The sequence below is a fragment of the Mustela lutreola genome, chromosome 6, assembly GCF_030435805.1.
Source record: "Mustela lutreola isolate mMusLut2 chromosome 6, mMusLut2.pri, whole genome shotgun sequence".
In the NCBI taxonomy this organism is placed as follows: Eukaryota; Metazoa; Chordata; class Mammalia; order Carnivora; family Mustelidae; genus Mustela; species Mustela lutreola.
Genome location: NC_081295.1, coordinates 84,099,313 through 84,127,134, shown reverse-complemented (window position 1 = coordinate 84,127,134; position 27,822 = coordinate 84,099,313). Strand labels below are relative to the sequence as shown.

The 27,822-nt window shown below is 42.8% G+C and overlaps 2 protein-coding genes across 10 annotated transcripts in view; one reads left to right on the top strand and one right to left on the bottom strand.

Moving 5' to 3' along the window:
* Positions 1–4,448, top strand: part of STK38 (serine/threonine kinase 38) — a 40,586-nt gene extending 36,138 nt beyond the window's left edge. Inside the window, exons 11-14 of one of the 3 annotated variants that reach the window (XR_009354676.1) lie at positions 506–629; positions 840–935; positions 1,226–1,412; positions 1,858–1,952. Coding sequence is in view for 2 of the 3 variants with exons in the window: in XM_059177771.1 (XP_059033754.1) it covers positions 506–629; positions 840–935; positions 1,858–1,952; positions 2,434–2,564 (446 nt within the window). In the remaining variant the exon portion in view is untranslated. Of the gene's footprint in view, positions 1–505; positions 630–839; positions 1,028–1,225; positions 1,413–1,857; positions 1,953–2,433 lie in introns of those variants that run through there. The other 2 variants (XM_059177771.1, XM_059177772.1) reach the window with 2 other exon arrangements.
* A 4,134-nt stretch (positions 4,449–8,582) lies between these two features.
* KCTD20 (potassium channel tetramerization domain containing 20) overlaps positions 8,583–27,822 on the bottom strand; it is a 32,519-nt gene continuing 13,279 nt past the window's right edge. For 3 of the 7 annotated variants that reach the window (XM_059177775.1, XM_059177773.1, XM_059177774.1), the window contains 7 exons: positions 23,164–23,369; positions 20,361–20,634; positions 16,980–17,082; positions 16,510–16,630; positions 15,055–15,252; positions 13,565–13,675; positions 8,583–12,254 (listed from right to left, as the gene is read on the bottom strand). In XM_059177775.1, the coding sequence (XP_059033758.1) occupies positions 11,962–12,254; positions 13,565–13,675; positions 15,055–15,252; positions 16,510–16,630; positions 16,980–17,082; positions 20,361–20,634; positions 23,164–23,323 (1,260 nt within the window). In that variant the 5' untranslated portion in view covers positions 23,324–23,369 and the 3' untranslated portion in view covers positions 8,583–11,961. Of the gene's footprint in view, positions 12,255–13,564; positions 13,676–15,054; positions 15,253–16,509; positions 16,631–16,979; positions 17,083–20,360; positions 20,635–22,433; positions 22,586–23,163; positions 23,370–27,822 lie in introns of those variants that run through there. The other 4 variants (XM_059177776.1, XM_059177777.1, XM_059177778.1 and 1 more) reach the window with 4 other exon arrangements.

The following is a 27,822-nucleotide window of genomic DNA, read 5'->3' as shown; positions in this document are numbered from 1 at the left end:
GGATGGATGCCTGTGGAGGTGGATATGATCTGTGTGGAGGCCATGCCAAGTAATATGGTCTGAGAGTATTTATCCCCTTGTCTGTTGTTCTCAAGAAGAGGCATGGTGGTCACCTTTAAAACCTAAGCTTTTTTCCTATTCAACTTGTTTAGCACTTTACCTATATAACGATATTCCAAGGACAAGGTCGTTTCTCAGTGATGTTTCATCCTTTCATTTCTTCTTGGAGCACAGTGTGCACATGTGCAAGGCTGTGCTTGTCCTCCTTTCCTTTTCCAGCTTCAGCTGTTAGCTGCTTCCCTTGTGGCACCAGAAGCACAAATTCACTTTAGGCCTAGGAGTTTGAGGGGAAAATGAAAAATTAGATGTTTTCTGGAATGAATGGAAGTCACGAAAGAGGTTATGTGGAGGGCTAAAGATGTATAGAATCATATTAAGGAGAATGCTCTTCGTCAGATTCAAAGTTCTGGAGTGTCAAAGCTCCGAAGTTCCTTTTTTATTACAGGCTACCCACCTTTCTGTTCTGAGACCCCTCAAGAGACATATAAGAAGGTGATGAACTGGAAAGAAACTTTGACTTTTCCTCCAGAAGTTCCTATCTCTGAGAAAGCCAAGGATCTAATTTTGAGGTATTAGTCAGAGAACATCTCCCCCACCTCCCATCCAGGTTTTTTGACATGAGTGAATTCATTTTTTTTTAAACTTAAATTATTACCTGGGTCTGTCCCCTGCTCTCTCCCATTTCTCTCTTTAAAAAAAGGTGGTGGGGGGGGAGTTATTCCTTTTCTTTCTCCAAAGAGACTATGTGAGGTATGCTGAAAGGCTTCTGTCTTTTCCAGATTCTGCTGTGAGTGGGAACATAGAATTGGAGCCCCTGGAGTTGAGGAAATCAAAAGTAATTCTTTTTTTGAAGGCGTTGACTGGGAACACATCAGGTATATCCATATAAAAACTTTCAGGATTACTTCAGAAAGGCTATAATTTGCTTCATACTAATTTATTAGAAGCACCATTATTGGCAAACCAGGTAAGGGAAGAGGACTTCTTAGAAACTCAGGGTCTTCTCTTGGTTTTCCTTCATGGTGAGGGTTGGGAGCTGGGGCTTTCCATCAGCCATGTGCCAGGGGATGTGGTGAAGCTAGCAGTTATTTCCTGAGTGAAGTGACATTTGGGTTCCATGGTGAAGGGAGAACCTAAGAAGTGTGTTGCCCTTGCTTTTACCTAGAACACTCCAACTTCTGTAGTGTTGGGAGCTGCCAACAGGGCTGTCCCTGGCCACAGGAAGCTGGAGTCAGAAGGGGCGTGTGGAGGGAGAGTGAGCTGGCCACCTCGGGCTGTGGAGGACTGTGGAGGGTGGCCCGCAGCAGCCCTTCTCACCTGGTGTTTGGCATTGGGCAGTTGCCAAACCAAAGGTGAATACATTGTCCTCTCTTCCATGATTGAGTTCTGATTTGCATTATTCAGAGTTTTACCTTTGGCTTCTTTTTGCCATGTTTTTAACCCTTTCTTCATTAGCATCTCCAGTAGAAGGACAGAACCCCACCTGAGGGGGCGCCCAAAGGGTTAGTTCCCCTTTTTACAGTCATGAGGGCAGTGCATTAACTTGGGATTTTAATTTTTCTCATGATTTTTGTCTTTATTTCCAGCTATGGATCATTGTTAGTTCTGTTTTCTCATTTTATCTGGATGTGGCCAAGTGGCATGGTTGCTCAGTGTCCGAAGCTTTTCAGAGAAAATAGCTCCTGCCCGCCAGTGGATATTCTCCCCATGTCAGGCCAGGGGGCTCTGTGGAGAAAGACTTAATTAGCTGTGATCCACATGGTTACTAACCATAGTAATCATGTCTGTTCTTGGCAGAGAGAGACCTGCTGCAATATCTATTGAGATCAAAAGCATTGATGATACCTCAAACTTCGATGAGTTTCCAGAATCTGATATTCTTAAGCCAACAGGTAACATCACCAACAGTGCCTCCTGCTGCATTATAAGCACATTATTGCCCCTCAGTCTTGGGGTTGTGTTTATAGGTCAGCCAGAGGAATTTTAGTTCTTCACATTCTTTTTAAGTGTTTTCTAGTGCTGGTGCTGGGAAGCAGCGGTGCCCTATTCAGTGGAGAATGAATACAGACTCCCATGTTCAGTGCTGGACGGGGTGGGGAAATCATAAGGTTTTTTTCTTTTGTTTTTATTTACTAAATTAAAGGTTAGGTAACCTGAAGTGACAGAAATGGGGAAGTAAAACTTTAAAAATATTTGTGAAAAATAGGAGGTTCAAAGAACATAGATAAGCAAACGTAGAAGATTCACAGATTGAAAAACAATTTTTCCCAAGTAGAAACTGTGGTTCTCTTCTTCCCAATGTCATGTCCTCGGTACTGAGTAGTCCCTTGGAGTAAGACGGTGAATCAACTCTCACATCTGTTTCTTTTCCAGTGGCTACCAGTAATCACCCTGAGACTGACTACAAGAACAAAGACTGGGTCTTCATCAATTACACATACAAGCGCTTTGAGGGCCTGACGGCTCGGGGGGCAATACCTTCCTACATGAAAGCAGCCAAATAGTATCCTTGAAACAATTCTCAGTGGAGCGGAGTTATTGGTACATGATTATGGTTTTCCTCTCACACAGTCTTTTGAAAGAGTTTCCAAGAAGTTTATGGAACCCCCCAGTGTGTCATGGTAAACTCTCCTGAATGTGACAGTAAGTGAATTCTCTTCCATAATACACTGGAAACCTGTAGAACAGAGACAGCCATTTCTACCACATCGGCCATAACAGCTGTACTGCTTCTTTGGAAACCTCCTGAGCCAATTTGATAGAGGTTTTGAAAAACTTTTTTTCCTAAGTTCATAAGAATGAAGAAGAAACAACAGCCATCATCAAATATTACTGAGATTGTAACATAGACTTATTGACTATTAGCCAATTTCTGTGATTTTATGACAGACGTGCTTTCTGCCAAGCCCACCAAGTATTTCTTTTTCCTTTACAGCTAAAAGTTCCATAGTACTAAGGAAATAAAGCAATAACGAAAGCCTCAGCAGCCAGCATTCTGGCTGAAGGAAATGATCCACCATCCTCTGAGTGGGTGGTGATGGTGGTTTCTCCCCGTACCTCGGCCTGGGGCGAGTGGCTCCTGTTAGCCTCCATTCATGGTGCACTTTATTTATGGTACTAGGATAAAGACCCTCAATCCATCGATTTCTCTCCTCCTGCCCGTCTAAAACACTCGTGCTGCTTTTCTGAGTGTTGATGGGGGATACTAGTGTGATCTGTTGTTGATCTCAGAAGACCCGAGCCACTGGGCTTTGCCAAGGACTGCCAGATCATGTGGCAAACCCTTCCCGTCTCTTCATGGCTGGATCAGAAAATCCCTCAGACGGATGTTGTCTTGCACCAGCAGTAGCCACAGGTGCTGCCAGCAGGAACTCACTCTGGTCCTGGGAACACAGCGGGGAGAGTCCAGGCTGAGGCAGCAGGCCTGATACTCTCTTGGCTAAGGTGCTGCTCCTGCTCGGTCTCCAGAACCTCCTTAGAAGCTAAGGAACCAGCCCAATAGAAAGTGCAGAGCCAGCCTACCAATCCCTGTAAAGTTCACTCCCCAGTCCTTGGTGCAACTGTGCTTTGTCTTCTGTCGGTCTTTGTATTTGTCCTCTCCAATTTAAGTAACCATTTTGCCTTGGAATCATGATTACAGATATTTCCTTTGCAGATGCCTTCCTGGGGGATGCTCCTCTCTACCCTAAAGGGTAGCCTGCAGCCTGGGCTGACCAGGCCTCTGCTGTGGCATTCTCAAGAGAGACCCTCGGAATTTTAGCACAAAGTGCCTTTTCTTTCACAGATGCCACCACCTTCAGAGGAATTTTGCTGCATCAGAAAAATGTGGAGGCTCTATATTAATGCATTATTTTAAAATTGTTGATAACTCTGAAAGCATCATTTGTACCTGTGTGGTGATTTTGCCTGTTGCAAAGCATCATGGCCAAGCTGTAGCTGGGAGGCCGCTTTCTGCCAGTCTTGAGGATAAAATCAACTTGAAAGTATGTCCTGGCTGAGCCATTCAGAAACGAAAAATGGGATATCAGAGTTATAGTAGTAAATGAAACTGCTTTGGGTTTTAATGTCTTAGAGGAAGAAAAAAGAATATTAGGGAAGTATTAACTTTGGATGAAGGTAATGTTTGCCCCTTAATCTTTCATTCATGCTCTGCTAGTGAAAAGGAAGTAAATGAGACTCTTTTGTGTCACTTTGTAGTTCCTTTGTATTACCAAATAGTTGAGGTTTTGACCCCCAGGTGTTTTGCAAGTATGTGTGGTAAGCACGGTAGAGAAAAGTTCACAGGAGTGGTGATAGTCTGTGTGTGGGGAGTGGCAAGGTATGATTTGTTTTAGGGGAAAATGCCCACATTTTAGACTTCTGAATAAACAGTGTGAAAACAGTGTGAATATGATGTGTTTTAAAGCAAATGTGGGGGCACCTGGGTGGCTCAGTCGGTTAATCGTCTGCCTTCAGCTCAGGTCATGATCTCAGGGTCCTGGGATCGAGCCCCACATTGGGCTCTCTGCTCAGTGGGGAGCCTGCTTCTCCCTCTCCCTCTGCCCCCCCACCCCGCTTGTGCTCTCTCTCAAATAGATAAAATTTTAAAGGAAAAAAAAATAAATAAAGCAAATGTGGCTTGTAACTGACAGGGACCAGATTGCTGGTCGCTTCTTTGAACCCGTTTGTGTGTCTTTGGAACACTTCATCACCATGTTTAGGCAACATGCTTTTCTGTCTCAGGGAGGCTGGGGCCTGTTTTTTTCCTTGAGGAGTCTTCTGAGTTGGTTTGTACAAAGAGACCCATCTTCTGTTGGCTGCATGTGTTCTTCCCACCTGGCTCAGGCTTGCGGGGCAGTGGGCTCTCTCCCCTGCAGCAGGGCTAAGGGGGCACCTGCCGACAAGTGCTGTCAGTTGGTGGACATTCGTACAGCTGTTTACCCAGCCTGGGGTTGACCAGGAACCTCACAGGCTCTCAGGACAGGACTTCTGCCAAGCCCTCTGGGTCCATCAGAGCCGGAGTCCTGTGGGGTCCCCTCATTAGCCCCTTCTCTGGGTTAGGGAGAGGAGCCTCAGAAAGAGGCAAGAAGAGCAAAGGGCATCCAGGGTCTGAAGTGCGGGCAGGAGGAAGCTGAACACAGCCAGAATATATGTTGTCTTTGCAAAACTTAAGGATTTCAAGAAATATGTTGGAAACCATTCGTTTGGTATTGGTGCTCCTCGCAGATAGTTCTGCTTCCCACTCTCTTAAGGGGGGGGGGGGGTTAGGAAATAGGACTCGAACCATACTGCCCACAGAAGTGAAACTGCGTACTGATGTCACCCAGTCTCTTCTTGATTCAGGGGTGCATCAGGATTTTCTTCAGTACCTGTTTTTCTTTTTTAGTTTTTTTCAAAGTAGGTTCCACACCCAACATTGGGCTTGAACTTACGACTGAGATCAGGCATCACACTCTCTACTGACTGAGCCAGCCAGGTGCCCCAGTACCTGTTTCTTTTAGAATTACTTTCAAAAGTAAGCTACAGGGGCGCCTGGGTGGCTCAGTCGTTAGGTGTCTGCCTTCGGCTCAGGTCATGATTCCAGGGTCCTGGGATCAAGCCCCGCATCGGGCTCCCTGCTCAGCAGAGGGCCTGCTTCTCCCTCTGCCTGCTGCTCCCCCTACTTGTGTGTGTGCTCTCTCTCTCTTTTTCTCACTATCAAACAAATAAATAAAATGTTTAAAAAAAAAAAAAAAAGGTAAGCTACAGGTGAGTTCCTTTGGGATTAATATTCAGGCTCTGAATAGCAGGTCGCAGGTTCCAAGCTCATCTGTATGGCGTAATAGGAGTTCTCTGCCATCAACTGCTAATGCTTTCTCTCTGAATAGCTTATATGGAAGGCGTATTCGGGTTTCATTCTCTCCTGTTTGTCTCTCCTGGGCCTATGTGTGTAGCTTCAAGTGGTATTTTTTCTTGAACTCAAAGGATTCCGTGGGTAGTTTCCTTTGCAAGGTAGTTTACATTTCCCTGGAATGACCTGTGAAAGTCAACACTGACCTAAAAACAACCGCTATGATGCATTTTCAGGCATACTTTCAGCCCAAATCATACTGAAGCGTCCCATCACACAGAGAGCACAGTGCTGGGCACTCTGGGAGGCACTGGGGAGCCTATCATGGTCCTGAACTGCAGAGCAATTCCAGAATTCCCACCAAGTGGCTTAACAGCATGCAGTACCACAGTGTAGCAGACTGTGAAGCTGACTTAGAGTTGTTAGGGAAGCTGAGGGAAGCTTCCAGAAGTTTTTTAGTTGCAGTGACTTGTAGAGGTGATACAGCCCAGGATTTTGGAGGCCAGTAGGTTTGGTCTTGTGCTATGGCAGAGGCATGGAGTTGTTACTTTGGAAGGAACACTCGGGGGTCTTTGTTACTTCTTCATTTCCTTCTTCCACTTCACCTCATCTAATTTCTGTCCTTAATGTGAAAACATGTTTTCATTATTCCAAGTATAAAGCATACTATTCATTTTCATTGTCATTCCTCTGGTCATGCATGTCCTGACTGCCGTAGCCATTGACTTCCCTTCAGCCCTCATTGTGGGTTTTTGTTTTTTTAGATTTTATTTATTTGAGAGAGGAGAGCAGGGGGAAGAGGGGCAGCGGCAGAGGCAGAAGCAGGCTTCCCGCTGAGCAGGGACCCCCCCCCCCACACCCGCACTGTGGAGTTCAATCCTGTGACCCCAGGATCAGCACCTGAGCCAAAGGCAGCTTGCTTAGCTGAGTCACCCAGGAGCCCTTTCAGCCCTCATCTTACTTGATCAACCTGTTGCACGCATACTGTTAACTTCAAAAAACCCGCAAAAAACTGTTCTTACAGACTTCTTTCCCTCGCCACCACTTAAATGCTAGTAATCATCCAAGCAATGCCTTTGCCCTCTTTTTACTCATGTGATCTCAGTGATCTCCCCAACACCGTGGCTTCAGCTTCCATTTTTTGTGGTGAAGTCATCAAAGTGACCAGCTTCCCAGCTCCATCCCCAGAACTCTAGATCACATATAGCCAAGAGCCCTTAGACATCACCATCTGGAAGGCCTTGTTAAGGCTCAAACTAATACTACTCCAAATGGAGTTCCTCTTGCATCCCATTACCTTCTTTTTTTTTTTTTTTTTTAAATATTTTATTTATTTATTGGACAGAGAGATCACAAGTAGGCAGAGAGGCAGGCAGAGAGAGAGGAGGAAGCAGGTTCCCCACTGAGCAGAGCCCGATGTGGGGCTCGATTCCAGCACCCTGGGATCATGACCTGAGCCGAAGGCAGAGGCTTAACCCTCTGAGCCACCCAGGCGCCCCCCATTACCTTTTTGACTCCGTCTACTCAGCTGTCCAGTTGGAAACGTGTTTTACAGCTCCTGTCGTAAACAAAACTCTGGGGCATGGCCATCTGTCCCACCAGTGCCTTTGTTTCTTTCTCCATCTACTGCAGTGACCCCTTAGCTGAACTCTGTCCCTGGTCCTTCCCCTTTCAAGTCCGCTGCCCTCCCTGCTTCCAAAGAAATTCAAGTTTCAGGTTTGATCATGTCGTTCTCCTGCACAAAACCTGTTCAGGCTCCCAGTGGTTTATATAAATGAGAGCAAACACCTTTGAGGTAGAATGGTCGTTCCTCGCTCTGGCTTCATCTCTGCATCACCCCATCACCCCATCTTCCCTGATGATTTCACCTTTGCATCTTTGCTCATAGTTAATTGGTCTGAAATACCTCCTCCCTGCATGTTCATGGATCATGAACGAGTATTCATTCTTCATGACTTGGTTCACGTTATCACTTCTAGAATTCTCTTGTGAACTCTCATGGTAAAAACTGGCTGCTCTATCCTTTTGGTTTTCCTGAGTGACCTGGACTATTCATAGATCTCTGTTTTCCCCACAAGTATAAAAACCCCTAGGAAGAGGAACTACGTTCTGGTTATTGTGTCCCTGTGGCCGTGCAGTGCTTGGCACAGAATATACCAAGCAGGTTATGTCTTCAGAGCATGTCCTTACCTCTACTGGTAAAGGCGGGCCTGCTGGGGAGATGCTGGCTTTAGTACCCCTTGAAGTTGGATCACCAATAAGCTCCCAGACTAAGTGAGCTGAGGAACTCCGAGGCACCTGACTAGAGTTGAGCCAAATCAGATCAAAGGAGGAGCCAGAAGCTTTACAGCAATGTTTCCAAGGGAACTGCCTTTCATTCCTGCCACGGCTCCTCGCTTGTTCGAAACCAGAACATAAAAGTCTATGAGTCCTCTTACATTCCAGATTTATACTTGACTTTGTGGGGGTCCTACGTAGTTGGATGTGAGGATTCAGGAGGTCTTGAATGTAAATGAGCCAGGAACTCAAGAAGGCAGAATATTAGGGTTTTGGAACTGAGTTATAGACAGTAGAATGGGAAGGGCATGCCCTGACTCAAAGTGACCCTGTGGCACAGAAAAGAGGTTCTGTTCTGGGCAGTCAAGATGCTGTTTTGGGTCCCTTTGAACATCTTGACTTTTGGCTTTATTTTCTGCTAAAAAAACAACATGGACACAAATGATAATATTTTATTATAGAAAAAGCATCCCACATAAAGGATTTCGTAAACACTGTAGGTGAACAAGTGCAATTTAAAAAAGTAAATACAAAGTAAAGAGGCAAAGTCTACAGGCATTTTGCCTTTAAGAGAATATGTAATGTTCTCCTGCAGAAGTGATCCCACCCAGAGCAAGAATGTGGCTCCATGTCCCCCAGTGAAGGCAGCAGGTATGCTTTCTGAACTCGTATGCCCATTTTAACAATTTCAAAACAATGGCAAGAAGTGGCATTGAATAAATTACTAAAACCCCTTGATTCTTAACTTTCTATTGAAACTTGATTAAAAAAAAAAAGACTCCATATCACACTTTGACAATTTGACTTAAAGCCTATGCCAATTGTTTTCTGAAAATATATCCTTCCTTCCTGGGCTTATTCCACAGTATTTTCATAGACCTGTATACATTAGATGACAGACTGGTTTCTTGGAATTTATTGTAAAATAATATTTGCTATTATGTATTACACATTAAATGTACCTTCTAGCTTCTTTACCATTTTTGCTGTCATCTTTTCAATATTCTTCCTCCACTTTGGAGAAACCATGATCATCTCACCAGACACACGTTAACACTCTGCCCACTCTCCAGCTCAATGCCAAATGTTTCCCAATCAATAACACATGATAATGATGCATTCTAAATCTCAAATTCAGGTTCCTCTTGGCTTGCTGAGCTACCTCTGAGTAAGACAGTCTGAGAAAAACCATCTTATGAAGATGGTTCAGTATACACAGCCTGGCTTACTTATTTAGGCACTTAGAAGAAAAACAAAAGACCCAGCAAACCTGAGTTCCACCTTTATTAGAAATAGCTCTTGCCCAGCTAGCCAGTAACGGACTCTGAAGGGAATAACTGCACCCCAGCCCTTGTCCCTGTGGGGACCGAGCGGTCCTGCCATCATGGACTGTCTTGGCCCCAGGAACATAGCAGCTATGGCTAAGGGGAGCTACTAAATTAGTGATGCTGGGCTCCAAGCCAGGAGGGAGGTGGGTGCAGAAGAGACCTCCCTCTTCACCAGAAGGGACCTGTGGGCCCCACTTTTCCCTTCGTCACCACCATCTAGTGACACTGGCAGGTTTACCTGTATAGATTTCCAGTTCATCGCATGGGTTGGGGCCAAAAGCACATTAACCCAGTTTGGGTGGTGGAGGGAGGGAGGGAGACCTATTTCTTGAAAGCCTGAGGAGATTAATCACTTACACAGAACAGAGTGCGAAGTACACACCATACTTTCATACCTGGCTTTTTACCTAAGCAAGGACTAACTGGTTTTAGAGTGTTAGCTGCGGCATGTTCACACTTGAATGTTAATGGAGAAGCTGGAGAACAGAAGTTACACTTGCTAGACTAACACAGTTCATTGAGATTTCCTTTGTGGTGGCATGGAAGGAAGTCAACTAAGAAGCAGAAAGGAAGCACCATTAAATGATTATCTGGGCTGGACACCTATCAGTGGGGAAGAATGAAATACTGGCATGGTCAAAAACAAACCTGACCTCAAATAGGAGTCAAGGAGTTTCACAGACATAAAATTACCCTCTGGCTACAAAAAACCCTCATCCTAAACTTTAACACTTACCATCAGCCTTACAAGCTAGATGCTAGTGGTAGTCAGAACTCTGGGTGGGAGATGGCTCAGTTTAACCCCTTACTACTACTATTTTCTGAATAACGAATGGAGCATTGATCTCCACTGTGATTGTGGTCACACGCACAGAGAACACCCTTCTTAAGAACATTCTTGTTCTTCAAGCCTGGAAAGAGCAGCTTTTGACAACCATCTGACTTTACCTTTGGAGGACTACAACTATGGCAGTCAAAATGGAATCACCTAACTTGCCCTATGGTATCTTATGGGAATGGAATTTAAGAAAACTAGTCATGTTATCTTAAAGAACTTAAAGGAATCTATGTACCTTTTTGAAATCTGTGATGAGTAAAGGCTCTGGGTAGGTGATTAGAAGGCCAACCTTTACCATAAAATGGGAGATTATCCCTACTTAACATCTGACTCTAGACTCTGAATTTAGCTCTGCTGTTAATAGCCATGAGGACACAAGGGAAAATGGTTCGGTACTAGGAGGAGTGGTCTGTGCTGTCACACACCATGCATTATTAATGGAGCCAACAGATGAAACAAAATTACTAGGCCTAATACCCCTTCAATTCATCTGTCCTTTGGGGATGACAGTAGTATGGTTTTCTAACCTAGTGTGAGCAGTGTGATAGGCTACTTCAAGGACAAATATGCTGATCCAAAAAAAATCCCACAGTATGTAAAGAATATCCAAAAAAATACAAAGAAAAATTCTGCACTGGGACAAGGGCTGGGCAAGTGATGATTCTCTACCCAGCTTCACCCTAAATGCCCTCTTCCCTGGAGCTTTTACAAGTCTATGGAGAAACAGAGTGCTTGTGAGAAATTTCTGCCCATCTCTTGCAAGCCTTTCAGTCATATCATCTAAGGAAAGTTTCCCAGCCACACTCACAGCAATGTGCTGCTTAGGGAGAAGACCTGTGGCTTCACACCACATTCCAAGCCATGATAATCAAAGTGGCCTAATCTGAACAGGTTCTTCTACTTGAGTTGTGAATTTCATTCCAAATGATCATTCCAAATAATTTCTTTAGACTCAAAAACCTTGAAAGTAAAAAGGGTTCATAAACATTGTTACACTATTACCAGACTTCTGTCAAAGAAGCTGTGTGGTTTTGAACTATTCATTGCATTAATGAAAAACAAAACTTAATTTAAACTCTTAAGAAATCTTTTTGAATGTTTTAGATGAGAGCCTAGTTCTTCCCAGATGCAGGTCTGGGCACAGAGGCCACCAGGAATGGGATCTTCACGGACCCCTAATGAGAATCCTATTACCGCCTGCTTATGGAAGCTAGAGATTGTCTCTTTTTAAGGTTTGGTCCCTTTGCTGCTAAGTAACTTGCCTGGTATAAGACAAACAAAAAAGCCAAAAACAAGGTATAAAGGATGAGAGGACAGCTTTGATGAATATGAGGCAATAGGAGCCTTGACTTCCTTTCCTGCTTTTTGCAGTTGTGCAAAGACTCCGTAAATGGCACCAGACCCAAATTTTTCAAGTTACCAGGGCTGCTGCAAAGCCGGTAGCTTATTTACCAGTGAGTGCTTTTTTATCCCTTGCTGGAGGCACAGACTTTTCAGTAATGACAAGGACACACGCTAATTGTGGGAGAAAGGGAAAGGATGGAGAAGCAGGTCTCCTGACACTCAGGGGGAGACAAACCATGGAAAGGACTGGCTGTGGGCATCCCAGACAGAGAAGGGCTCCGAAGAGGCACAGTCCACAGCTGGCCCTAATCCTGAAAGTCGCAAGATGCCATCTGAGAAAGTGGGGCATTCAGCCGGTCAAGTTCATCCACTTGAGGTGGGTGGTGCATTAATATCTCCTGGTCCTCTAAGACATCTTCTCCAGCAGCTACCAGATTAGTGAGGGATTTGCTTCGGACACACTGGAAATCCACATGGCGACTCTTCCCTTCTTCCTTTTCCCAGGACATCTGGATAAAGGGGCGCTGCACATAGTTATAGATTACTTCGGAGCGGCCACCAGGCCTTCTCTTAATTTTTTCTTTGCAGGTAGGATAACCTGAAACAGAAGAAGGCCATTCTTATGACTGCGGGAAGTTACCCATTCTAGATTCCATGCTTTCTCTTCTCTAACCACATTAATTTCCTCCCAAATTCAAAGGCTGGGGAAATGACTTCTGACCATGCCCTGCCACTCCCAACAACATTCTACATGCTCACTTCCCACCCATCCAGGTTAGTAGGTCTTGTTCCTGGAATGGAAGTAACAAAAATTCTATCTCCTCTAATGGCAGGGCAAGAACAGCCTCTTAGTAATTTCAGAAGCCTGTACTTACTGGCACCAGTGCCAAAGAAGAGAAATCCTGCTAGGCCATGGTGAAGTCCAGTCTCTAGCTCTAGTGCTTAGAGAGCACACTGTAGGAGAAGGTTAAGAAAGCATGTAATGTGTAGCTTAAAGAAAAGACAGGGAATTTGCCTGAAATATCTGAAATGGGAGAAATTTTAGAGTAGCTTCAGAGGCTAGAACTAGAAGGAAGACTGAAGAGATTGGAAGTTATCTACTAGATACATGGAAGAATGTTCTAATGGTAGGACAGTCTGATGGGCTGCTCTGGGAAATGGAATAATCCTTATCACCCTGTTCCCGGGGTTTCCAGTGACAAAGGAGGGACACAATGGAAAGAGGTTTAATAGACCTCAAAAATCTCTTCCCACCTGCAATTCCAACCTAAGTCACACACAGTGAAGACCTGATGGGTTCTGTAGGTAAGACTGAGACAGCAAGAATAGCAAAACAGGAGTCAAACACTCATGAGGGGAGACCAGGACGGCTTCAGCATTCTCAAAGAATCAGTGTCTCAGACCCTTCCATGGAGAACACAGGTTGGGAGCCACCTGCTCACGACCATTTCAAACCATTCTACTAATACACACAGACATTCCTTAGTGGAATAAATCCAAATTTTGAGTCTCCAAAGCTATAGTTTTCAGAAGGACCCTTCCCGATCCCCAAAAGATCCTCACCAAGACTGCTGGTAGAATGGCTCTCTCACTTGGCAAGCCCACGGGCCCTGCTCCATTTACCCCCCAGTGTCCTTAGCCCTCACTGCTCTTTATCCCAAAGCAGTACACCGAACTTATTCCTGCAGCTGGTTTAAAGCATTTATGACTGAAAATAAAGTGAAAAATATAAGGGTAAACAAAAACAAAACCAGGAATCCTTCACACAGGTAGGAATGTAGTTTTCATGTGTGCCTATTCTCCAGGTCCTCTGGAAGCCGGGTTTTAAGGACATAAGCCGTGCCTACAGATACGGCCTACTCCCTTGAGCCATCATGCAAGCTGAACACTAACTGGGATATTTATTACCTTCAATTCCAATGCGAATATTTTTCAGGCCTCGCTCCTTTAACACTGTTTTAGCGACATCACGATTCTCAATGTATTTGAAGAATCTATAGAGCTTGGAGCTATAAAGAACTGGAAAAAGAAAAATTGAGTTAATCATAGAGTAAAGACTTCTAAAAGAGGAGGGAGATGAGCTAACAGAATCAGCCTAATGAAAGGTAAACCTGACTCTGATGGGAAAAAAAAATCCAGCTGAATCACAAATGAAATATTAAGTAATGGATCAAACATAAGAAGGAAACGACATGAGAAATTCTTCTAGTCTCAGGGTGGGGAAGACCATTCTGGGTACAACATAAAACCAGGGGCCATAATATAAAAATTGATACATTCAACTACCTAAAAATACAACATCTCTGCTTAGCCAAAACCACTATAACTAAGCTAAAAGAAAACAAAAGTCAATTGGAAAAAAATACCTGCAACTCACATTACAAAGGGCTAATTTTCTTACTATATATATAGAGTGGTCACAAATAGCCTACACAAATCAGTTCTGTAATGAGCAAAAGCACATATAAAGTTACAGAAAAAGAAATTAAAAGGCTTTTAGAAATTAAAAAGATGTTAAGTGTTGATCATGAAATGAGAAATGCAAATTAAAACATAAATGCAATGCTATTTTTTACCTACTGGTGTGACAAAGAAGTTCAGTAAAACACTGTTTTGGTGAGGATGTGGGAAACAAATCTTTCATATATTGTTTTGTAAGTGTAATATGGAGAATTTGGCAACATTTATCAAAATTATGAAATAACAAAGCTTTGGCACACAAATTTCATTTCTAGGAAGATTATTCTCTAGAGATACACATGTGTGAAGACTGTTTAAGAGGTATTTACTGCAGCATCATTTGTAATTTATAGTTTCAAAGTCCAACAACAGAACTAGTTAAATCAGTCACAGCACAGTCACATGGTGGAATACTATACAGCCATTAAAAAGATTGTGGAAAATTTCTATGTTAGACATAGTGTTGAATAGGTTGATATGGAAGCATTTGGAGAAAAGGAAAAACCGTGGATGTAATTGCTTATGTATGTGCACTGATTACATCTGAGGAATATTAAAAAAACAGGAGGAAAACCGGGTGGGTGAGGCAGGGTTAGGATCAAGACTTTCCAATGTATATCCATCCTTTTGTACTCTTTGAGTTGTTACCAATTCAAAGGATTTAAAAATGAAACCAGCAGAGAGAAGAGTGACACCATTTAAGGGCCTCAGTGTGGCCTCCATATCACCACCGTCTCCGACAGACACCAGGGGCAGCAGTGGAAGGTGTACAAGGTGGAGGCTTGGCACAAACTTTAGCCCTGCAGCAAGCATACTGCTCGTGCAGGTGAGTGTACTCATCGCCAGCTCAACAGTGATATTCCCAGTGCTTCCGGGAATGCTACTCTGGGCAGTGTGTTTGTTGTGGAAAACATCTACACCGTGCAGGTTTTGCCTACTTTGGGAATATTCCTCCCCCATGGGAGGAGGGTGGTCTTCATCCCAGTCCACAGAATCCTCATCTGTCAGCACAACGATGTGGCACTCTCGCTCCCCTTTCTTGGCACAGCCCACCATGATGGGCAAGATGAGCTCTTCGAGGTAGTGGTCAAACTGCTTGTGAGCACCATCGTTAGACAGTTCATGCAGCAAAGCACCTGGGGAGAGACACTGTAGGTGAGCATCCTCTTGGCCTGAGTGCAGATATTACTGGCGGGAAAAAGACTATGAGGTACTGGCTGTCATCACTGAGAAGTTCTAGAGTCGTAGCCCATTAAAGGCAGAAATGGTTTTTTGCTTCGACGCGCTAATTAAGCAGATTTTGTTAGATATGTTGCACATTTTACCACTCTAACTTTTTTCATGTTTATTATTAGCAAGAGGGAGGGAGGAGTGGGGGACAAAGGGAGAGAGAAAGAATCCCAAGCAGGTTCCAAGCCCAGTGTGGAGCCGACGTGGGGCTTTATCCCACAACCCCAAGATCATGACCTGAGTAGAAACCAAGTCAGATGCTTAACCAACTGAGCCACCCAGGTGCCCCCCTCATGTTGAATAATCCCTGAGCACTTTGACTAACTGAAGTTTTGTTAGCGATACAATGTCAAACCACACACATTAATTCTACAAGAGAAAGAACCATCATTTATAGTACCTCTTCTGAAGATGCTCTGGACCCCAATTTCATGGAGTTATGGTACCACAGAAGAGGGATCATCTGAAGTTTGAGGACACCAAGGGACTTGCTCTAAGTGTGCGCTAGACCCAGTAGAGAGACCACAAGTCTAGAGAACTTCATGGAATATGCAGGGAAATGTATCATGAACCTCAAAGAATAATTTTTTAAATAATTTCAGGAAGCCTAGGTGATGATAAGAGAATGGCGTTTGTAGTCAGACAATCAGCTCTAATCCCAGCTTTTTAGAGTTTTGAACAAGTTAATTTCTCAGTCTTCTCATTTGTTAAATGGGGTTATTACCCGACTTGCAGGGCTCACTGCTTTAAGACTTAAGCAAGTTCACATCTAGAAAGCACTAAGTAAACATGAAGTTAATGATAAAAAGAAATCTAAGAAGAACCCAGCCAATTTATGCTGTTTGACTCTGCTCACTAATGTCCAAGAGTCAGTATCCTTATTTATTAGCTGAGACACCAAGGTCCCTGAGAGGGGAAGCAGTTAGCTCAGTGCCTCACTGGACAAGCTGGATTCAGAACCTGCCACACATTCTCTTTGGTTTACTCCACGTCTTCACAGAGCTGTGAAGCAGGAGAGGGAAAGGTTAGTATCACGTCTCTGCCTCTGCGAATGGTTTTCAACCCATGCTCGAAACTTTTTAGTGATAAAGAATAGCAGTTGACTCCAAGCGAACTCAAAGTTCAGCTTCTCAAATGCAGCTCAGAGCTGCTCTTGTACTTACTCAGATCTTGACATCGGATAGTGTTGAAGTCAAAGTTAATGCAGAGATAATCGCATGTATCTCTAAGATCTGGAATAGAGATGCCATCAGGACAATTGATGATACCAGTTTTGTAATAATCCTGTAAAAAGGTTAAAAAGAAGAAATGTAGGCAAAGAACCAAGATGAGGAATGACCTCTTCAACCCCTCATCCATTCCTGGTTCTGTTAAAATGGTAGGTTATTAGAACTGTCACCCGCTGGCTGACTTGTCAGCTGGCAGAGTGGCTCCTGGCTCTCTGATGTGCTTAATCACAGCCTGATAGCTGACTGAGCTCACACAAACAAGAGGTACTTCAGGGAGAGAAAATAGAGGGAACGGGAACTGGAACTAGAGACCCTAAAGTCAGTAACAATTTGATGGAACTCTCGAGGCTTCTGCCTGTGCCTGCCCCCGGGGAAGACGATGCCACAAGAAGGGTCCTACACACCAGCACTGTTCGAAATACAGTTGCACTGATTCCTTCGGCAATCTCATACTCTCCCTTCTCGTTGGGCCGAGTGAAATTGTACTCTCTTCCTGGTCCAAACATTCTGAAAGACATCAGACAACAATGTCAGACAGCTGGATTCTTCACCCATGAGGACCGCTCCCTTCTTCACCTCATTCTGGAAGACTCCATTCCATGTTCTCATAGTATAAATTAAAAACACATCAGTGAGACCCAACCCCTATGAAGAAGCTCCCTCCAGACATTAAAGGTGGTAGCAATTGCTTGCAGCATTTGAGAGCAAGGGGAAATGAAGCAGCCAAGTCTTCAGGGATCACCAGTGGTAAGCTTCCAGGACAGCAAAGGAAGTAAAGCAGCATCTGCAGAACTGGCCCTTGGAAAATCTCTGGTGTGTGTGAGGGCTGCCTCTCCTGCCCTCCCCAGTGGCAATGGATATGCCGGCAGCTCAGGAAGACTGTGCTTCTCCTGCTCCTGACCCTTCCTGATCCTTTCCCTCCTTTGTTAACCTACCTTATCTAGCATGCAGTGGTTCCCTGGTTTGCTTTTCAGTATCTAATGTGATAGATGCATCTGTCCTGCTGGGTGCAGATGTTACTGTCCTCCCATTCCTGGTACATTCTGATGCTGGAGCTCTGGGGAAAATACCCTTCTTCAATCCAAGGAGTAACTCTAATGATAGGAACTTCGGGTCAAGCAGATAGGAATGGGAGGTATTAGGCTTATCTAGTGGTTCGGCATAGTTTAGAAAGGCGAACCTGCTCTGTACATGAACTTAGAGGTCAGGAGGGCACAGGAAGATCTTGCCTTTTCTTACTCATCTTTTCCATTCTTCCTCCCTCCCTTTCAGATCCCCTCCAGTAAAACTGGCCCCTTGACTTCCACCACTCCTGTTGGGAAACCAGTGTGAGGGACAGGGCAGGCGGGCAGGCTCTTCGGCCAGCTTAAGTTCCCAGTGGCGCCGTCGCCATTTCCTTCCTCAACCTGCTGGGAAGCCTGGCTGGCTCTTCGGTGTTAAAACTCTTTTCCTCTACCCTAAATTGGCTGCTTTTCAAAGGTCTGAAAAAGATTCCAAATCACATACTTTCCAAACACTAACACCATACATAAGAAATCCATCCTGATAAAAGTGTCTTCAAAGAATGCTGACATTTCTGAACATTCTGGTTAAAGTCCAACCAAAACAGCTATGAATCAAAATAGTGAACAAAATGCCATGCAATGCCCCCTTCCCCTCACAAATTCTCATCAGCAAGAGCTAGCTCAGAGTTATTTTTCTGGTAATGGTGTGGATGAACATTAATCCACTTGCGATCTTTCAGCCCCTCCCCCTTGTGACTAATGGCTCACATTTTTTAAGCTCACTGACTAGGCTTACCAACACTGTATGTAACCTCTGGACAGAGCAAACCTAAGTAACTCTCGGAAACAATAGCCTCAGCTGAAGAACCACCTAGATTAAGAATCAGACTCTCTCATCATGGAACAACTCATTCCTAGATTCAAAGAATGAGGGTTAGCTAAGAATCTATTAATCATGGGTGCCTGGGTGGCTCAGTGAGTTAAGCCTCTGCCTTTAGCTCAGGTCATGATCTCAGGGTCCTGGGATTAAGCTCTGGCATCAAGGTCTCTGCTTCAGCAGGGAGCTTGCTTCCCCCTCTCTCTCTGTCTGCCTCTCCACCTACTTGCGATCTATCAAATAAATAAAAATCTTAAAAAAAAAAATCTATTAATCTCACAGAAAATGCTTGTCTTTCTTCTTATGATCACTACTGTCAGAGGCAATCTACTTTGAAGAGCCAGCCAGTGCTGCAAGAACACTGTTTTTGGGTATGTGTATGGTGGTGGTGGGGTGGGCAGTGGTAGTGACCCCAAGACTGAGGACAGGAAGTCAAATCTGATAAAATGTAGGGCCAATCTGGAAAATGTTTTAATGTTCTAGATTAGTCTTTTTTTGTTTGCTTGCTTGCTTGTTCTAGTTTAGTCTTAATTCAGAGGTTGAGAAGTATTCAGATTTGGTTCTGGCTAAAAATGGTTCATCATGAATCTGTATGTATACGTTCAAATATAAGTATATTTGAGTAGCTGGATTTCATTTAGCCTAAAATTCAACAAATGAGTGTGGTCCATTCTGATTTCTTTTTTTTTTTTTTTTTAAAAGATTTATTTATTTGAAAGACAGAGATCATAAGTAGGCAGAGAGGCACGCAGAGGAGAGGGGGGAAGCAGGCTCCCTGCTTAGCAGAGAGCCCCATGCAGGGCTTGATCCCAGAACCCCGAGACCATGACCTGAGCCAAGGCAGAGGCTTAACTTACTGAGCCACCCAGGTGCCCCTCCATTCTGATTTCTAAATCAGTTCAAATTAGTCCAAAGTCCTGAGTGAGGCTAAATCTTTATATAAGATCTACTTCCAAGTAGATGAAAATCCCCAAAAGCCAAATGTCTGTGTGTAATATACATACACACATTATTATTTTTACTCTTATCTCAATTTGCTCTGCCTCATGTTAAGGTTTCCGGTTGGCCAGAAGGAGCATGTCCTAACTCCCAGCCCAGGCTCCAAGAACACTTTCTGGCCAGTGCTCCTCCTTGGTAGGCTTCTTCCATTTCCTAAACTCTAACCCTAAAATGCTGGAGGCAGGAGATGGGGAGAGGAGGGCAAGATTGTGGTCTCAATGAAGCAGCACAGAGAATGGAACATGACGAAAAGAGAGAGCAGGCACAAAACAATACAACAGGCAGACATAAAGACTCCGTTTTGGAAAACTTGAATAGAGACGGAGGTATCAGAAAATGACAGCATGACACCTGCTGCCAAGCACAGTGGGCGACAGATGGCAGGCAAAAGTCTTTTCCATAAAACAGCTTTGCTATTGTGTCATTTGGAACACAATTCTATTTTAAAAGACAAAAGAAACAAAGAACCCACAACTTAGATCTCCCTGTAACTCTGTCTTTGACCTGTGGAACTCAGGCAAGATTATTTTTGTGAGGGTGTACTTATAATGCATCTTATTATGGATAAGATGGGTAAGAAATGAGGTGTGTGACTTCTGTTTTAGAGGGAGTTTATTGAGGAAGAGGGAAGGATATTCAGCAGATTATTTTCCATAATCCTGATTGCACGCCCTTCTGTGGGGGCCCATTGTGCTGTACTGGCTTTGTAAACAGAGTACATCCCCCAAATTGTCAACACATAAATAGCTTTGTACAAGCTTGCCCTCCCTGTCTCACAAAGATATGAAGGTAGAAAAATAAGCAACCGCAGGCCTTCTTTTCCTCACATCTAGTGCAAGAAAAACAGCAGGTACTTCTATTCATAGAGAACACAGTGAATTTGGAAGGAAATTATCATCAATTACCTTCCCAACATGGTATCCGGATGAGCAGTGAAAATTTGTGGATTCACAACAAAACGTGTGCCATCTACAAGAAGTGTCACTTTCTCTGGTGCCTGGGAATGAACGTTACTGCCAAAGCCCACAGTGCTGTTTCCAAATCGTTCTGGAGCCATAAAGGATTCATGGTTCCGTTTATTCCCATTTTGGAAGCAGGAGCCTTTGATGTCCTCGGGAAGTGGCATTATGTGAGGGAACTGAAGATTTGCTGGCTGAGAGGCATAGTCAAGTGAAAGGTCTAAAAGATCATACAAACAAACCAAAATAACTTGAAAGCAAAAAGCCTTGGGGGAAAAGATAAATCTCATCTCTTTAAAAAACAACAACAACAAAAACCCTCAAACTTTTAGGTGTTCGCAGGCAAAAAACTCTTGCCCTGAACAAGTAAAGGAAGAATAAGCTAGAGATTCATATTGGATCCCCCTGAGCTTTTTTACAGGTTTGTATGTTGGGGAGGAGAGAATGGAGGCAATAATGCCCACATTTCAAAGTGATTTAAAAATTTTAAAGTAAATTATATGCATGGCTTAAAAATATTTAAACACTAGAGAATTTCTGTGGATAACCAGCAAGGTTCTGCCAGACTCCAAGCCCTCCCCCAGTCTTGTTTCACAGAGGCAGGCACTTTTTACTTCTGTTTACACTTTTAGCTCCAAATAATACTCTCATAGTTCCTGTGTTTTATTTAAGGAACCTGCTACTTCTGGGTGCAGAAACTATTCCTTTCCCACATCCTTCTAAAAATTTCCAAATGTTTCTAAATGTTATTTCCCAGAAGGGATGACAGTCTCTAATTGTCTAAAGCATTACCTTTCCTAGAAATTCACATAAAAATGCATTTTCACTATGCACTGGAGAATCCTAACATCACCAGGACCATTTTTTGAAGAGGCAGGGCTTGCCCTCAGCAGAAGGGTTCCAGTGCAAGTGGCCTTGGGTTAGGATTCCTTTATGGAAACCGTTTTTGTGCTAGTATCACCAAGGAGGCATTTCCTTTAAGTAATTTATTTAATTTTCTACACACTGTTCTTGTCTCTAAAATGAGAATCATGTTCACTTCACCTCCCTCAAAGGATTCTTCTATCAACTGAATTAAAGTATGTGAGAGCACTTCAAAGTGTGTTAATACCATATCATGGAAAAAAGGCTTAAAACCAAATATGTGAAATTTGGATATAATACAGAAGACAACTGGGGGAGATTTTTATGAAAGCATTATCAAAGGATTCTTTTAAACTGGCAGATCTCCTAATATATTTTAATGTAAAAAAGTCTCTCACGAAAAATTTCAAACATACCAAAGTTAACACAATATGCATATCTTGTCACCTAGATTTAACAAGCTTAATTAACTTTTCTACATTTTCTTAAAATCTTTTTATGAAAAAATTAACAGGTTAAAGATACAACTGAGTGTCTGACTCCTATCCCACACGAATTTTAAGTCTGTATACAATAATTCATGAACAGGGTTACCTGCTCTTCACTTGTAGGAAATAAGCCTGATTTCAGGCCCTTAGATAACCAAATAAATTGTGAGCTAGAGTGCACTCACATTTCTTCCCCATTTGCTTCTGAAGGAAAGGAAACCAAAATCTAGACCAAACACCAACTGAGGGTTCACATTCTACAGCTTTGGACAAATTCAGTGTGGCCCTGTTGTTTGCACAAGAGCCAAGCTTCCATACCACCCACGGACAAGCTTCTAGCAAGAAACGCTTACATCACCAAGATGGCTTTCACTTTCAAAATGCTGTTATAAAATGAAAGTAGGTACCCACATCATAAATTCAGGATGCTTGGTTCCCTACCCACTCTACCCCCCAACAACGAAGCAGTTCCAGTGGGCTGATTCCTGAAGGGCGCCTCAAGTCCCACGCCGTGTACATGGGTGAGAAGGAAGGGGAACTCGGTGCACAAACTCCCCTCAATGGCACACTCTAGGATGGCAGGCATGCCCTGCTCTTCTGCCAGCGGACGCATCTAGAATACCACAGGCTGGTTAGAAAGACATGGGTTCAAATGGCAGCTGCCCACTTCCTAGCAGTGTGGGCCTGAGCATGTTCTGTAAGTTCCTGAAATTTCCTTTCTTTCCTCATCTGCACAAGGAGGAGGACTCTAAGCAGGGATCAGCACATTTTCTGTAAAGGGCCAGAAAGCTCTGTGGGTCACAGTCTCTGCCATTGTAGCTGCAAAGTAGCCAAAGACCATATGTAAACAAACAGGCATGAAGGCAGCATTTTAAAAATGTACAAAACAGGCAGTGATTTAGATTTGGCAACAGTCTGCCATCCTTAATCTAAAAACACGTAGCCCAGTGAGCACTCAATAAACAGTAACTGCTATTGTGAGTGTTGCTGCTGCCTTTATTCAAAGTTAAAAAGAAGTGGACAGTTTATCAAGAGCCTGCACATCCATTACTCCGAAGTCTCCCAGTCCTGTGAAGTAAGAATATTAACATCCCTGTTTTCCGGATTAAGAAAGCAGGGCTCGGAAAGATTAAGGAGCTCATCCACCGTTATAGACGATAAATAGCACAGCTAGACTCTGAATCTGTCTTGTGACTCCAGACCCAGGACTATCTTTCTCATACCGTTACCGCTGAGTTAGACGTGTGGGACTGAGTGAGTCAGTGGGGCTGTTATGTGGCAGTCAGCCTTCTGTAACTAAGCCAGTCTGCTGGAGAGGTTATTTATGCCTTCTGGGTAGAGTGGACGCTCATGGGTCAGAAAGCCCTCCAAATTCAGTCAAGATCTAACCATCGTACCATCGCTCCTGGGCCCTAGAGGGTAAGTGAGACTCTGAAGAGCAGAAGCAGCCAGGCTATTTGTTTCTCTCTCCTGGGCCACAGCTGTGGGGTCATCGCTTAGGCAGCTGCCCTCCTGCCGCAGTGCCCTGTCGCTCTCGCTGCCGCGGTGAACGTTCATCCTTGAGTTGTGGATCCTGAACTGTCTGCTGGGCCAGAGAAAAAGCCTGGAAGACAGGAATGTGCAGGATTTAGAACACTCTCCAACAGACTTCCAAGGACTTCGGAAGCATGAAAGCCGAGGTGGAGAACTCACAGACGGCTCACATTCTTGTTTGAAGAAGAAATGACATCTTAAACTTATTTCTGTGATTTTATCCTGGGAGGAACTGGGCTTATTTAGTGATCTCTACCAAATCACTAACAATTTAAGAATGTTGATCAACTTGTTATTTGAGAATAATTTTAAGCTGTATCCAAAACCAGACATCACACCCACCATTTTGGCCCCAATCATGATCAGTTCTACAAGTTAAATGGTAGTGCAGTAATTTGGTGTTGTTTAGATCACAGTCACAAAAGAGGGGAAGGATCCAACAGGTCAATTAAAGAAAACCTGCCCATATGTGAAAAATAATCAAGACACATGTGTTCCTGCAACAACTAAGCACTAGGAAATGAAAACTATCAAATCTTGCATTAGCATTATGGTTGTTGAAACAAGAAATCACCTGCACTAAAGAAAAAACAAACAAACAAACAAGCAAAATTTGACTTACAGTACCCAGGTTCCTCTTTATAAGTTCTCTTTTACTTTCTGTACCTTATGCTCAACCCCCAACCCCAATCTCAAAATTACACCAAGACATCATTGGCTAGAAGGCTAACTCCCCCAGGCAGTCCAGTCATGGGAGGAACACATAACGAGCTACCTCCCTGTGCTAGGCATTTGCTCATCAGGCAGAATGGGGGGGGGGGGGACTATGTGAAAAGCTTCATACCTTTCTTCCAGGTAATCCTGCCTTGCAGCCCTTCCATCCTTAGGGGATGCACAACTATGTGAAATACTCCTGAAGTTCACCTTAATTATTATTCTATTATACTGATTTCTACTTGCAATTTCAGTGGAAGAATCATCTTACATCACCACTGATTTTTATCCAAGTGGATTGCATGCTAACACCATTTCAGGAAGAAATTAGGTCACTAAGGACAGTAACATGTAGCATGTAGCGGTTAAAACAGATCCCTAGCAACTGGTAAAGTCAAAACCACCACTGCCCTCAAGTTTTATTCAGATGTCAAAATCAGGTCTATAGAACAGGGTAAGAAAAGGATCCATGGAACTGGAAAGAGCTTATTGCCAACACTGGAAAGACCAAAAGGGGGTGTTTCTTTAAGCTTAACTGGTTCTGAATGACAATGTTTCACTTAATCTGTAGATATGGTTTCTCAGCTCTTCACTAGGATTAACGCTTAGTGGTACACATTAAGAAATCGCCCAATGCAACATTTCCCAAAGTCTTCTATGAATTAATTCCTCTATAATCCTAGAATGACAGAATGAAACTCTCTTAAACTTTGAAACCAAAAAAGTTAACTGACACCAGAAGATTTTACAGTAGCCTGTTTAAACCTAATACCACTCCCCTTGCAGGATGATACATTCATTCAACTTTGAATGTGTATTTTCACTGCCAACCTGGTTCAATTCTGTAACCATCCCCCAAATGAACTGTGGCCCTCAGAACAGTTCTAAGGAAAAAGAAAAAGGAAAAAGAAAAAGCAAAGCACTTAAACAATACAGTCTCTATTGCTAAAAAACTATTTTTGCCCAAAATGCAGTCCTAAAAGTCATAGCAGAATACAATGACAAAAACCAAAGGATCGTGCTGCCCCTGGCACCTGAAGAACAGTAGCTGACGAGACTGCTTCAGGAAAGAAGTAGAAGTATAAATATATATATATATATTTATATATATTTAAAATATATATAAATATATATATTTATACACTTATATATTTTAAATATTTTATTTATTTATTTGTCAGAGAGATCACAAGTAGGCAGAGTGGCAGGCAGAGAGAGAGCGGGAAACAGGCTCTCTGCTGAGCAGAGAGCCCGATACGGGGCTCGATCCCAGGACCCTGAGATCATAACCTGAGCTGAAGGCAGAGGCTTAACCCACTGAGCCACCCAGCTGCCCCAGGAGTCAGAAATATATTAATAATGGAGCTCAGACTACATGCCATCAAGAAAACTTAACATCCAGCAAGCAGCTTGAGCTTCACTTCCACACAGTATGTGTAAGCATTTTATAATATTATAAAATTGAATTTTATATATTTATATTATAAAATTATGTATTACAAAATTATAATATAAATTATAAATAATAAATAATTTTTTTTCCCACAGGCCTCACATGAAGGCTCATATTTTGTTAAGTCATGATTTTGCAGACCTGGAATAGCAAGACCACTTAGCTTCATAATCTCCCATCTTGGAAAATTTAGACACAATCTTTGGTACTGGAATTATCTCCACATATTTCTTGTACCTAAAAGCAGACACACCAGTTTCTCCCAAGAACATAATCACCTTGAGTATTAATACAAAATAACCTCTAGTTATAATAAATCTATGTATTTTCTTCTTACTTGGGACTTATTCTGATCAATTATTTCTGAAGAAAAGAAGGTAATTGCATGGATCACTGTGCCATTAAGTATAATATCTTGCACTAAACTATTCAGATTTTTAAAATCTAGATATGATAGGGTTAGGAGCAAACAACCCTAACATGAATCTATCTCAAAAGCACAACGCTTTCAGACTGTAAATGGTACAAGGGTTATGATCTTTTATTTATTCTTTTTTAAAAAATTTTTATTTAATTGACAGAGATCACAAGTAGGCAGAGAGGCAGGCAGAGAGAGAGAGAAAGAGAGGAGAAAGCAGGCTCCCCACTGAGCAGAGAGTCCGGGGCTCAATCCCAGGACCCTGGGATCATGACCTGAGCCGAAGGCAGTGGTTTTAACCCACTGAGCCACCCAGGCGCCCCTATTTATTCTTTTAGAAAGATTTTATTTATTCATTTGAGACAGAAGAGTATGAACAGGAGAGGGACAGAGGAAGAAGGAGGAGCAGACCTCCTGCTGAGTGGGAAGCCCAACTCAGGGCTGGATCCCAGGACCCCAGATTATGATCTTTTTTAAAAGGCAGTATCTTTTCTTTTTCTTTTTTTTCTTTTTTTTAACTTCAGAGTAAGCTGGGTGGTGAAGATGAGGTAGGATGCCACAGAATTTGGTAAATAAACCAATCTACCCTTCATCTATACACCATAATTAGATTTAGAAAGTAATTACAACTTTTTCCAGAATTTTTGCTAACAGTGTTTTAGTTTTCTTTATCTTTACTAATCTGGTAAGTGAAATGTGATAGCTCATTTTAATGTGATAAATTAACAAGTCATTTCCATGATTTTTTTCATCAAAAATTTTACCTTTGAGATCCTTAAAATTTTACCTTTGGGTGGGTGGGGAAAAACAACCATGCTGGGCAGGTATTAGGTAATAGTGATTTATTCATATCAAGTTTGTCAGGCTTGACTAGAATCACTGGGTGTTTCCCAGGACTGCTCTCATCTCCCTGGAAGTCTGAGAGAACAAGGTATGATTACAAGACCACCCACTAGACTGAAGCAAAGCAGGTTCTGGCTTCGGCTTTGTTATTAACTAGCCATGTCACCAAAACATCCTTTAAGCTTCAGTATTTTCATCCATAAAAAAATGGAGGAGGATGTCTGCCATTACCAAGTCAGATAAACCTTTCTCAAACAGGATGCAGGGCAAAGCACTCAGAACTCATGAGGCACCATACAAAAGACAAGAGATGAGCCTGGGAGACATGCGTCAATCTCCCACATACAGCAGCTCAGTATTTCTTTAGCTCTCTAAGCCTGTCATCACACTCATCCTCTACTTTTGAATATACTTACGTTCTGGCTATTGTCCAGTCTAATCTCAGCCACCTTCCTCATTTTGATTCAGTGAGACGATACCCTGTACTGTTGCTGGAATTCTACAAATTATTTTTGGCCTCAGTTGCCTAACTTTTCATTTGCACCTGACCTTCTGTGTCTTTCCGTTCTCCCAGCCCCCAACTCAACCCAGAAAAACACCGTATCTTCCTCTTCAATTGACAAGCTGTCTTTTCTTTAGCTATTTTACTCCTGCAGAATTTTAAAAAACAAAGAATAATCCTGTACTCAGGCAGTACAGATTTATTGCTGTTGACAGAAAATACTAAGATAAAAATCACCCATAATTCCTCTTCCAGACTTTCCTAAGCATAAATACATAGATATATTTTTTTATTTTTACAATTTGAAATTCTGCTGTTAATATTATGCTATATTTCCCAACATACCATGATTTTGCCTGTAGGTCAGCAATTGCACTCATATCATTTTCAATGGTACTTAACATTCTATTACGTGGTTATACCAAATTTCACGTTTTATTGCCTTTTTTTTTTTTAAACATTCAATCTTTACCCCATAGAGAATTTGTTTTGTATACAGCATGAGGTATGGATGTACCAAAATTCAAATGGTTAACCAATTAACTGCCTTAATATATTCTGAGGAGTCCATTTTTTTCCCCATACTGATTTGA